At 48.6% G+C, this 12,808-nt stretch overlaps 1 protein-coding gene across 1 annotated transcript; it reads right to left on the reverse strand.

Moving 5' to 3' along the window:
- Nucleotides 1-565: 565 nt before the first annotated feature.
- LOC127307029 (phenylalanine ammonia-lyase) lies at nt 566-4,721 on the reverse strand. The gene is made up of 2 exons (XM_051337723.2): nt 4,200-4,721; nt 566-2,596 (listed from the first exon to the last, which is right to left on the reverse strand). The coding sequence occupies exons 1-2, from the start codon at nt 4,583-4,585 to the stop codon at nt 850-852; spliced, it is 2,133 nt and encodes a 710-aa protein (XP_051193683.1). The 5' UTR covers nt 4,586-4,721; the 3' UTR covers nt 566-849.
- Nucleotides 4,722-12,808: the final 8,087 nt, after the last annotated feature.

The following is a 12,808-nucleotide window of genomic DNA, read 5'->3' on the forward strand; positions in this document are numbered from 1 at the left end:
GGTAGAGGGTCACCCGGGAGCCGAATTGAATTTCCAAGAACATGGAGTATTATGAAACAAAATAATGTAGTTGATGATCTCCAAAACATACAAGTTACAACAACAGAAGAGAAGCTGCCGGCCTTGCCCTGTTCATGGAATCACGGCAGCTGGAAACAACGATGGGAACGTCTCTTGCACTCGGAAACAGAGAGGCACCGACAGATCGGAAACTGAAACATGACAAGACCAAGGAGTGAAATCCGTATGTATAGTGATACCAACGGATTTTAAGATATGGAGCATGTAAATAGTGACTCGATCATCTTGCTCTTTTTAGTATGGTGGTATTATTTTTCAACGGATTTTTGTGTTTTTCTATTCTCATGGTGCATATAGAAATTTTCACAGGGAATCTTGTTACACAACATCTAGATTTTCTCATGATCATTTAAGCTACTTTATAGTTAGTATCATGGTATAATTTAGAGGTTGGTATGACTGGATATGTTCTCCAGTGATCATTGATCAATTCAGTATAATAATCCCTCGAAAACATAAGAAAATAAGGCGAGAACATGGGGTATTAGGAAACAAAATAATGCACTTATGATCTCCCAACATACAAGTTACAACAGCACAAGTTTGAGAAGCTGCCGGCCTTGCCCTGTTCATGGCATCACGGCAGCTGGAAACAACAACGGTAACATCAACTGAACTACAAAGAAACACAGACAACAAGAGTATCGGCAGCCATCTAGATATAACAGGAAGGAACCTCCCGCGCTTCAGAGTCTTGAAACGTTCTATATTCAGTGTTTATACGTGTTCATTTCTTTTCCTGTGGTGTTACCTCTTCTCGTCGCTTGCTCAGCAGAGTGGCAGGGGCTCGCCGTTCCACTCCTTGAGGCACTCGAGCAGTGGGTCGATGTGCTTCCGCTCGTTCATGGCCACGAGCACCTTGTTGAGCTCCTCCCCGGGCGACCGGGTCTTCTCGCCGGTGAGGTACTCGGTGCCGCAGACCTCGCGCACGAACTGGTAGAGCGGGTAGGAGCGGCAGTCCTTGATCCTGTTGGGCGCCAGCGGGGTGCCGTTCTCCACGGAAGCGCGTGCGGCCTCCACCTCCTTGGGCAATGCAGCGCGGATGTTCTGCTCGAACTCAGCGACCTTGGCGAAGATGGAGGTCTCCAGGGCGCGCTCTCCTTCGCCATTCGCGAGGGCATGCTCGATCATAACAGCCCTGAGCTTCTGCATGAGTGGGTAGTTGGGGCTGCAGGGGTCGTCGGCGTAGGCGAAGACCGCCTCACGGTCGATGGCGGTGAGCAGGTCCTTCTCGCAGAAGCGGGCGATGTGGAGGCCGCCCATGTTGTTCATGCTCAGGGTCCTCTTGGCCACCTGCATGACGCAGTTCCTCACAGCTATCTTCATGTTCTCCTCAATGTGGCGAAGGTCAATGGCCTGGCAAATAGCGACCAAGAAGGTGGAGGACATGATCTTGAGGATGTCAACTGCCTCTGCGGTCTTCCTGGACGAGATCAGACCAAGCGAGTTCACGTCCTGGTTGTGCTGCTCCGCGCTCTGGACATGGTTGGTGACCGGGTTGCCCAAGAACTGCAGCTCAGAGCAGTACGAAGCCATGGCAATCTCAGCACCCTTCATTCCGTAGTCCAAGCTTGGGTTGCGCCCACCAGACAGGTTGGACGGGAGGCCGTTGTTGTAGAAGTCGTTGACGAGCTCGGAGAACTGTGCGAACATGAGCTTGCCGATAGCGGCGATGGCGAGGCGGGTGTTGTCCATGGAGACACCGATGGGGGTGCCCTGAAAGTTGCCGCCGTGGATGGCCTTGCCGCGGGAGACGTCGATGAGTGGGTTGTCGTTGACGGAGTTGATCTCGCGCTCGATCGACTTGGTGGCGAAGCGGATAACCTCGATCTGAGGGCCAAGCCACTGAGGCGATGTGCGGAGGGCATACCGGTCCTGCTTCGGCTTCATCAGTGGGTCGAGCTCACCCTGAATCTTGGCCTGCTTCATGTAGGAGCTCCCTTCCAGGATGTGCTCCATGATGGCCGCGGCCTCGATTTGCCCCGGGTGGTGCTTGAGCTTGTGGGTGAGGTGGTCGGTGAACTCGGGCTTGCCGGTCATGACCTCGCAGAACACGGCGGACAGGACCTCGGCGAGCACGGCCTGGATGTTGGCCTCGAACAGCACGGTGGACGCGAGGCCGGAGCCCACGGCGGTGCCGTTCACCATGGCGAGCCCTTCCTTGGGCTGCAGCTCGAAAAAGCCATGCTCGATGCCGGCGATCTTGAACGCCTCCGCAGCGGTCACCTTGGTGCCGTCAGGGGCCACCGCGGCTGAGTTCTGGCGGCCGGTGATAAGGCCTGCGATGTAGGACAGCGGCACGAGGTCCCCCGAGGCGGTGATGGTGCCACGGAGCGGCAGGCATGGCGTGACGTTAGCATTGAGCAGCTTGGTGATGGCCTCGAGGATCTCGAAGCGGATGCCGGAGTAGCCCTGCAGCAGGGTGTTGATGCGGACCAGCATGGCCGCGCGGGTCGCCTCGGCCGGCAGCACGTGCCCATCGGTGCCGGTTCCGAAGGCGCCGGCGTTGAGGAACCTGGCAAACGGAGAGGCGAACCGGTCAGTTTTATGTACTGTCAATGTCGCTGCCGACTGTGCAGTTTGGAAACAGCTTAATTATACAGAAACTCACAGCAGGACAATGGTCAGACATATTATTAAGATGTCAGGAACACTAGTATTACAACTAGCATGCAGAAATGGCACACCCCCACTGATGATTAGTTATGCTAGTTCCTTGGCTCTTTCCAATGACAGAAAGCATCAACCAGTAGGCAGTTACGTGGTGTGCCGACTGTCGAATATGTTATTGTTGTGCAAGACATGTTCCCCATGGCAAGGAAGGATCCAAGTCAGTCTGATGCGCGTATTTTTGTGCAAGTGTGCTGACAGGCCGGTATTCAGAGTATCTGTCGGTGCAAAGAAAGTAGGAAAAACTGCCGGTGTGCCCATGCTTGCCACTACCCCACGTTCTCATCAATCTCAAGTGGGCTGAATATTCATGCATTCCACTATCGCGTAGTATATGGAAAATCAAGACATGTCCTAGAGCCTTATCTGCAAAAGTCCTGAGAAACTTGTGCTCGGCCATGACTAGTCCAACCAAGGCGAGCTGGAGCACAACAACAACAACAACACCTCACCTAACTTCACTTGCGTACGTGTCTGGACGTGTGATCGATAAAACTATGTATGCGGTGTGCAGGTCTTTGTCCGTCACTTGGCATGATAGGTAGACACGACGGCGGGCACCGAGCCAACCCAACTACTATACAGCACAACTAACCCCCCACCAACCGATCACCGATCGTGGACGTGGTGTGGAGTGTTGTCAAAGCTAAAAAGCCCGGGTTCTCGGTGAGGAGAATGATGTTTCTTTTCTTTCTTCCTCCCTTCCCTCCGTGAAAAGGGAGAAGTAAGGAGCAGCAATGGTGGTGGACCAGGGCGGCGACGTTCTGGCAGGCGGGCTCTCCGTGCCGACGGAGCTGTCGCCACCACTTTGTATTGTGGATGGTGGAGTGTCTAGGCGGCCGGGCACGCATCGGCTGCGATTAAGATGCCCCACCTAACAGAGCACAAGAGTGGCACTCTGGGAACTGAACAAATTCGGTGATGCTAGCTTTTGCTACTTGGATATCATGAAGCTACTTGGGTAGTGAAACATACTACTAGTTGTACTACTGTAGGAGAATATACTAGGTAGAGTGGTTGTACTTGCAAGCAAAGAGGGGTGCAGAAGGTAAATCTCTGACCAAATCCTAGAGTAGAAGGATCACAGGGCGATGGCTAGCTTAGGAAAAGTTTGAGTTAGTTTATGGCTAGTCCCACCAGCAGCTAGCCAAAAGAAGGATCTTTTTGGGCTTCCAAATAATAGGATCCCGTGTCCTGTCCAGGAGGAAGCAGAGAGAGCACATGCGCCGACACAAGCCAAGGCCTAAACTACCTATCCGGTGCTTAATCAGGCCAAGATTTGCTGTAGACAGCCTATTTTAGTAGTAGTAACTGTTGGGTACAATAAATAGAGTATCATTGTAGTAATTTCAGGTTTCCTAAACTGAACCGTGGTAGGATCATGGAGAAAAAGGTAACTAATCATGATGAGCAGGAGGAGGAGGAGGAGGGATGGGCCGGTGGTGAACCTGATGAGCTCCCTCTGCAGCGCGCCGCCCTCCTTTGTCCTGCGGTGCGACGTGGCCCCGAAGCCGGTGGTGACGCCGTAGCTGTCGGTGCCGTTCATCATGCTGTTCATGACCCAGTCGCTGCTCTCCTTGACGCGTCCGCGCGCGGACTCGTCGAGCGCGACGCGCGCGACGCCGGCGCCTGCGGCGACGGCGGCGACCTGCGCGATCCCGAGGGTGGCGCCCTCGATGGTGACGAGCGGGTCCCGGAACTGCGCCACCATCTTCTTGACCTCGTCGAGGTGGCTGCCCGTGAGGTCCTCGGCGGTCTTGACCCAGTTGAGCGGGTCGGCGGGGCGCGCCGGCGCCGACATGCACAGGCCCTCGCCGTTGAAGGAGCCCTCCATTGCGGGTACAGGTGGTGGTTACAGGGAAGGAAAGTAGAGGTACAGGTTGGGGAAGGCAAGAAAGTAGTGACGACTGCTGGGAAAGAGCAGGTAGCTAGGTAGTACAACTAGTAATTGCAAGACGATTTAGTGTGTAAGGAAGAAGAGCTCAAGGCGGATGACCCGAAAGCTAAGCTCTTCTTGGAGAATGGCGGAAGGGGGAGGGGCGGTTAAATAGGGCTGGGGCATGGCGGGTGGGGGGTTGTTGGAGTCACTGGTTTTCCTTGGGTTGGGTTGGTTGTTGGCGAGCTGGCCCTTGGATGAACGTGCGCAGATGCGCGCCACGTCGGTCGGGGAGCCGGGGTCGTCGGCGTGCGTGGAAGTCCGTCCGGCGCGCCACCACGCCGGAAGCTGCGACGCGGGGCCCGCCGCCGGGGGTTGCGGATCGAAGCCCGGCGGCTGGCCGAGTTGCCTCTGCGCCGTGCGTGGTGGGTGGGCTGTGCTGGTCTGGGTTTGGTAGGGTTGGTGAGGGGTTGGTTCGCGTCTCGACGTGGCCTGCTACTATTCTGTCGTTGGGGAAAGCTCCACGGACGGTCCCTCTCGTCTCGGTCAGTCCCTACGGTTTACTATACGATTTGCGCGACCACCACACTCGGAGGATCCCCAAACCCCAAAGTGATGCAAGGCCTGCCTGAAAACGCTTGTAAACAAAAAACGGATCCAGCCCAGTTCCTTTCCATGTTCAGGAACTCAGGAATCCCCAGCCGTTGTTTTGGATGTCAGAGTCTGCTCCGTTGTTTTGGCCGTTGTTTTCTGGTCATGTCGAACAAACCGTTCGCGTGGTTGGAGAGAAAATAAAACGAATCTGTAGTGTCAAGCTGCCGCATTTGGTTTTTGTTGCCAACAGCAACATGGCTTGCAAGAAAAGCAAGACGCGCTTCAGAATTCAGATCATGGTCCTGCCTCCTCCCTATCGTCTTCTTCCCCCGTGAACGCAAATGGCACGGTATCTGGCAACATTAATTATTATTTCTGCCGTGATAAAAAGAGTATATATAATTATTATTAATTAATATCGAGATAATACCGGTTACATCTAGTTTCGGCAACAACATAATGTCTAAAAAGCATCAATGATGCCCACCGCGGAACGAACAAAACAAGAAGAAGAAAAATACTCATAGTCCTTGTCGAAGTTTCCATAGACTCGCAACGTCAGAAGAAAAATATTTGTTCTCTGTTTGCAAGGACACAAACAAATTGGTGGCCTCCGTGTGCGCCCCGGGCGGCCCGCACATCAGGTTTCGTCGCTCTTTGGACCCCGAGGGTGTGAATCAATGGAATCGTCTCATTTCACAACTCCAGTCTTTCTCGGCCTCAGACGCTCTTGATAAAGTGATATGGCACCTCTCCACCTCTGGCCTCTACTCCGTCCAGTCCATGTACTATAAACTGTCACAAGGGGCGTCGGTTGCTTTCCACACGGACGTGTGGGAGGCCAGGGTTCCGCTAAAAATCAAGATCTTTGCCTGGCTGCTTATCCTTGACAGGCTCCCCTCCAGTCTCTTGGTGGCTGGCAGAAACGGCCTGGCGTCGGGGGCGTGCGCACTCTGCGGCGCCCCGGAGGACACGTCCCACATCCTCTTCTCCTGTTCGATGGCAAGATTTGTTTGGAGTGCGCTGCGCAGCTTCTTGGGTTGCAACTGGTGCCCAGCCAACATCCCCCAGTTCCACGCCATTCTTTCCAGTTTCTCTGGGAGGGCCAGCAGACTCCTTTGGACACTGTTCCTCTCTCTCAGTCTTGGGCCATTTGGACCGTGCGGAATAAGCTTACTAGGGAGAAGAAAATCTTAAATAACCCTGGCCTAATTTACAAAATGGCCCAAGTAAGCTTATTCCGCACGCTAACCTGATTTACAAAATGTGTATCTTCCTGCAGCTCTGGAGCGTCAAGGCAAAACCAGGAGACCAGGAGGATCTCAGGCGGTTGACAAGCGAGCTGAGGGAGCTCTACGCATCCGTGAGACCAAGAAGCCAAAGCTGAAGCTGTGGCGTAATCTAGCTAGTTCGTCTTGGAGCGGTAGATGTGGGGTGCCGCCCCCGATGTGTTTGCTTTTGCTGTTTGCACTCTTGGCTAAGCTGTATGCCGCAGCGGTTTGTATGATACCTTGAACCTCGCTGGCTTTATTAATTTAAAGTCGGGCCTTCCTTGGCCTTTTATCTAAAAAAAGGTGATGCCACGCAAACTCCGAAAGGTTCTCCATAAAAGACACCTCCATAATGACATCTCCATGAAGGTAACAATGCACATTCAATCATCTAATCTCCCTGGCTTGGAACACCGCCAAAAACCTAACCCTCCCCACCCCCATGCAGCGGAACCACGCCGCACACGGGTGCCCCGCCCCACCTCCTCCTAGGAATCTCCCGACATACCCATCTTCTATAACCGCTTTCAAAGGCATCAACATCAACGCCCATGACAGCGGCAGAGGAACTCCTAAGCAATACTTCGGGTGGCAGAAGCATCATCTTCCACGATCATCTCTCCATTAGTGATACATGCGGCAGCCAGGGTGCCCCAACGAGCTGGCAGCGGCATGGTGCATTCCGATCTAATTTGGGGCTATATGGCCTCTGCCGGGCCGTGACATGCACAACACCTTTTTGCATCTCGATTTCCCCGACGATGGCGCTCGGTGGTACTCCTGGGCTCTGCCCACAACATGATGAAGTCATGGGCACTAGCCCTAACCATGGTGGTGGTGGTCTCTTCTTCCGTCGGAGGTGGTCGGCCAACAAAACTATCCCGCAACTAGTCTCGACAATGAGTTGAGCAGGCGCGGTGCCGATGAAAACCGAGCAACGACTTAGGTCATGGAGGGCAATGATGGTGTATTTGCATCGTTACCTTGTTGGAGGCATTGGTGTTGCAGCCTGCGTCTACTCACTCGTGCTACTCTGTGGAAGCCTTAGATCTCCCAGATCGTACGATGGCAGCGCTTTCTGTGTCGTTCTCCCTCACGAGGGTATTATTTTTGGAGAAGTTGCCTGATGGTAGAGGTAAGAGGTGGAGTGGTGTGCTTCTACCACGTCGACGATGGAGAGAGTGGCGTGGTGTAGCCGGGCCTCGGTGACGGGCGCGGTGTGATGGACTCGCACATGGTGGGGGCGTTGTCTAGCGCCATAGTAGCCTTGATGGTAGACTTTGCAGCCCTGAAGATGGACAAATAGTTGATGACGTTGACGGCTTTTCTGTAGCGTGTGCATGAGGCACTCGCTAAGAATGTTCTAGACCCGATGAACACTCATGTTTCGCTTAGTGGGTGTCTCGGGGTATGCGATATTCTCGGTTCCTAGTTGGTGGGGGTTTCATTTTTTCAGGGTATAAGGCCTTGTTGGCATGATCTTCTCACATTGCTCTATTGGTTGGTCTTGTGTGGTGGCATCGGGTTCTTTGATGTATGATCCTTGTGACACCTTTGTTGAATAAATTAATAAAGAAGGTTGTACTCATCGATCAATGCAGAGGCTTAGGCGTACTCTCCTTTTCGAAAAGATGTGCACAAGCTCTATCGTCGTTCGGTCTAACCAGCATGATCAGAACATGGGTTTTACCACCCCGGAGAAGGTCCAATCCCTTAGCAATGCCTTCAACAAGGAAACAACTAGGAAGCCTCCATGGCCAGACCGAACCAAAAGGTCAGACTGAGGGATTTCACCACGAAAAATGAGACCGTCAAATGTAGTATGCAGTGTCATCAACCCTCCTCGCCACTTCTGCAAAACTGTGATTGTTTAACACGCGTGATTCTCCTGAACTGCCGCGAGAACACCCTAGAATCTTCAAAACATGAATGCCATCATCCCCTACAAACACATTGGATATCGCGGAATTGAAAGAGGCCAGGTGGATCAAGGTGAACGGGATGTGTACCTAGCGTTGGACATTACCATCGACGACCGGTACAACAGATCTCACCTAGTGGGGAAATTAGAGCAGGCAAATTATCTCATGGATTTGTGTACCACAGTCTCGGTCTGGCGCCTGCAGATCAGTGCCCGGCAGGCCTGTCTCATGTGCCCAACTCATCGTACTAGTGGAGTCTTGATATGCATTCTTAGAAAGCGTTTACGCAATATTTTGTGTTTTATTAAATTAAAAAAGAACCATCGCCAATTTTTTTTGTTCTCTCACCTCTGGCTGCCATCTTGGCTCTGTGTGGTGGGGGACTGATGGCTCGTGAAAATGACCACATTATCTCCATGTAAACCGGGGTACCTTGTCTCTGTATGAAAAAATATCTTCCAAGACCCACTAATAAGAGCTAATTAATGCGAAGATGTGCAAACATTCTTATTTATTTGTTTTGTGCAGAAATGGAAGTATTTAGGAGGAAATCAATGACAATTAATGAAGAATTACGAGTTGGAGATGTCATCATGTCAACTTGGGCCCGGAACTGAATTGTCGAAGGTTTAACGACCACTAGTGAGGTCATGACCGCTCGTACGGCCTGCTCGTACCCTGTGTCGATGGCTTCGTCTCGTCAAACCCAGTGTAAAATGTGAAGGCATCCGTGGCATTTGAGAGATAAACAAAGAGAAAAACTACATTCCGCCGCCATAGTCAGATCCAATCTCCACCCAAGCCATGTTGTCGCCGCCATCGACTTCATCGACTCATCATCATCATCTCCATCCTCTCTCCCCCTACTTGTAATCTTGATTCATTCACGATTGGCGACATTGTAAGACTATTTATCATTCATCTCTTTGAGATTCATAATACAATGTTTATGATTGTTGATCTAATCATTTGTGAGTTGTCCTCAGAGGATATGGGCTAAGTCCTAGCCTCGCAACATCATGTGCATCTATTTTACCCATTGGATATTGTGTAATATGGTAATAGAGATCCATTTCTAGTGTTTGATATATTTATCTTGATCTCAAGGTTAGATAGGGACCTGAAGTAGAAGGATAGGTAAGGTATTGAGGTTTGAGTAGATTTAGTTGCATGATTTGATGACATGCTCAAGTGGCAACATTCATGGGTCGATAGTGTGAATTTCTTCTAGGGAGTAATGGTGACGTCATTGATCCTAACGCTATTGTCTGATTTATCTTAATATACCACGACTCCACGTGTTGTGTTGGAACTCGAGGTGGATAATTTATCCAAAAGACCTTGGCATGCGGAATTGTGGTGTTTCGAGGATGTGTCGCCCATATTATATGTGGCATCTTTATTTAAGTATACAGACACATGTGAGATTTATTTTATCTTTGAATCCCATCTAGTAACGCACAGCTGTAGGTGAAACCTTAAGCCAGTCCTATTTCCAAACCATAGATACACAAACAACACAAGAAAACTATTGGTCTAGTAAAACAAAAGTTAAGAGAAAACTAGGAGTCTTGTTCAAGTGATCTTACATTAAAAACAATCTTCCCATGGATTCGATAAACCTAGGCCTCTAGGGAAAAGGCTCTAATACTAAAATCCGTAATTTGGATCAAAGGTATCAACAATTTTTTTGGCGTCGTTGTCGGGGAAGCAATTCCTACCCCTGGTGAGTTCACTAGAGATTCATTTTAATAGTTCCATTTTGTTTTAGTCTATTGCTTGTTAGTGATTTTCTTTGTATTCTTAATAAAAACCCAAATAATATTAATTTACCTTTTTGTTCTTAGTTTACTTGTTTACTTCGATCTAAAACCCATAGAAATTTCTAGTATGGCAACAAACAAGTATGGGGAGTTTGCAACTCCCAATGATGATTACTTGCATGCACCCATCACTCAGCCCGCCGTAGATACGCAAAACTATGAAATTGAACCTCAGTTTTAACCTTGCTTCATCAAAACCAATTTGGAGGTTCCGCTTCTGAGGATGTCGGTATGCACCTAAGCAATTTTACTGAGATATGTGACATGATGCGCATTAAAGATGTTAATCCAAATTTTGTTAAGTTGTACCTTTTCCCATTTTCACTTAGAGGAAAGGCAAAAGAATGGTTTCTATCGCTTGCTTCAGGAACTATTACTTCTTGGGAAACTTGTTGCAACATGTTTATGAGTAAGTTTTGCCACCTGCGAAGAAGACGCAACTTTGCTCTAACATTACATGCTTTAGGAAACCACGAACCAATAGCGCCCGCATGGGAAAAGATGAAGAAATCATTAAGAAACTACGCCAACAATGGGATGGAAGAATGGCTCATCTTACATTTATTTTATCGTTCCTTAAACCATATGTCTAAGTCTACACTAGAGACTGCAATAGGAGGAACATTTTATGGGAAAGGAGATTGATAGCTCCAAATATTGATGTTTTTTTACTGAGGATTCTTCACTACATATCACTTGGTTTCATTGGGTTTTCATTGGATTTTGTGTTTCAACTAATGTTAATATCGCAATCCAGGCGAAACCTTGTTTTGAATTATGTATTTCAGGAAACCATCACTTATGGAGGATCTCGGGGCATTTATGAGTTGATTGAAACAAAATATGAAGATTTCCTATTGAAGCCAAATTGATCCTCACACATCAGGGTGTTTAGCGAACATCCGTACGGGCGGGGCCGACCGTACCAACTGCCCGTACTGAGCGCTACCTCCTTCCTCATATCAATACAAGCCTATTTTTTAAAGGGAACAACAACAGAAATAGAGAGAAACATCCACCATTCGCACCAGAACAGAGGAGATCAGATCTGAAGAAGGAGAAGACCATCATCGACTCTTGCGAAGATCTGCCACCTCTAGATCATCCACTCATCCATTACACCTCAGTTGTACTGAGAGAGAGAGAGATTCATACCTATTTTTAAGATTAAGCAAATCAAATAGCTCCTTAGTTATAATTAAGACACTAGATCCTAAATCTAGAATAGCATGATGTGTCTCTTTATTAATAGAAATTAAAATCTTGGGGATCCAAGCACCCCCAAGATTAGGTGGTATCATATCTTCATTGTTATATCTTTGTATCTTTTCTTTAATGACATATTTAGCAATATAAGAACTAAAACCAGCTTGATTGACATTGATAGTGGGATCTTTAGATAATTTTTCAAGAACAACAATTAATTCATGCAACTTACACTTATGAAGATCTAATAATGATTCTCTTACTTCACTAAGCATTTTCACTTCTTCTATTTGTTTATCATTAGCAAGCATAAGTGTTTCTTACTTTTCCATAGCATAAAAAGTCTCCCAACATTTATCTATTACTTCTTGCACATATTGGATGGTTTCTTCATGGTTCTTTTGTTGTAGGACATTCTTAAAAGACAAAACTTCTTGAGTTAAAAGATCTAACTTCTCATTTACAGCATCATGTCTTTCTAGTTTAGCTATGAATTTGTAACATCCTGATGCGTGTAGTTGACACGTCCGTTGGGAACCCCAAGAGGAAGGTGTGATGCACACAGCGGCAAGTTTCCCTCAGTAAGAAACCAAGGTTTAATCGAACCAGTAGGAGTCAAGAAGCACGTTGAAGGTTGATGGCGGCGGGATGTAGTGCGGCGCAACACCAGAGATTCCGCCGCCAACGTGGAACCTGCACAACACAACCAAAGTACTTTGCCCCAACGAAACAGCGAGGTTGTCAATCTCACCGGCTTGCTGTAACAAAGGATTAGATGTATAGTGTGGATGATGATTGTTTGCAGAAAACAGTAGAACGATGTTACGATGAGATTGTATTTCAGTAAAGAGAATTGGACCGGGGTCCACAGTTCACTAGAGGTGTCTCTCCCATAAGATAAACAGCATGTTGGGTGAACAAATTACAGTTGGGCAATTGACAAATAAAGAGGGCATGACCATGCACATACATATTATGATGAGTACTGTGAGATTTAATTGGGCATTACGACAAAGTACATAGACCGCTATCCAGCATGCATCTATGCCTAAAAAGTCCACCTTCAGGTTATCATCCGAACCCCCTCCAGTATTAAGTTGCTAACAACAGACAATTGCATTAAGTATTGCGCGTAATGTAATCAGTAACTACATCCTCGAACATAGCACCAATGTTTTATCCCTAGTGGCAACAGCACATCCATAATCTTAGAGATTTGTCACTTCCCTGCATTCACGAAGACATGAACCCACTATCGAGCATAAATACTCCCTCTTGGAGTTACAAGCATCTACTTGGCCAGAGCATCTACTAGTAACGGAGAGCATGCAAGATCATAAACAACACATAGACATAACTTTGATA

The sequence above is a fragment of the Lolium perenne genome, chromosome 6 (assembly GCF_019359855.2).
Source record: "Lolium perenne isolate Kyuss_39 chromosome 6, Kyuss_2.0, whole genome shotgun sequence".
NCBI lineage: Eukaryota > Viridiplantae > Streptophyta > Magnoliopsida > Poales > Poaceae > Lolium > Lolium perenne.

Coding starts and splice junctions, on each gene's coding strand:
- LOC127307029 (XM_051337723.2), bottom strand. CDS start 4,585: ATGGAGGGCTCCTTCAACGGCGAGGGCCTGTGCATGTCGGCGCCGGCG. Junction 2,597..4,199: donor CTGCAGAGGGAGCTCATCAG/GTTCACCACCGG, acceptor TCCGTTTGCCAG/GTTCCTCAACGCCGGCGCCT.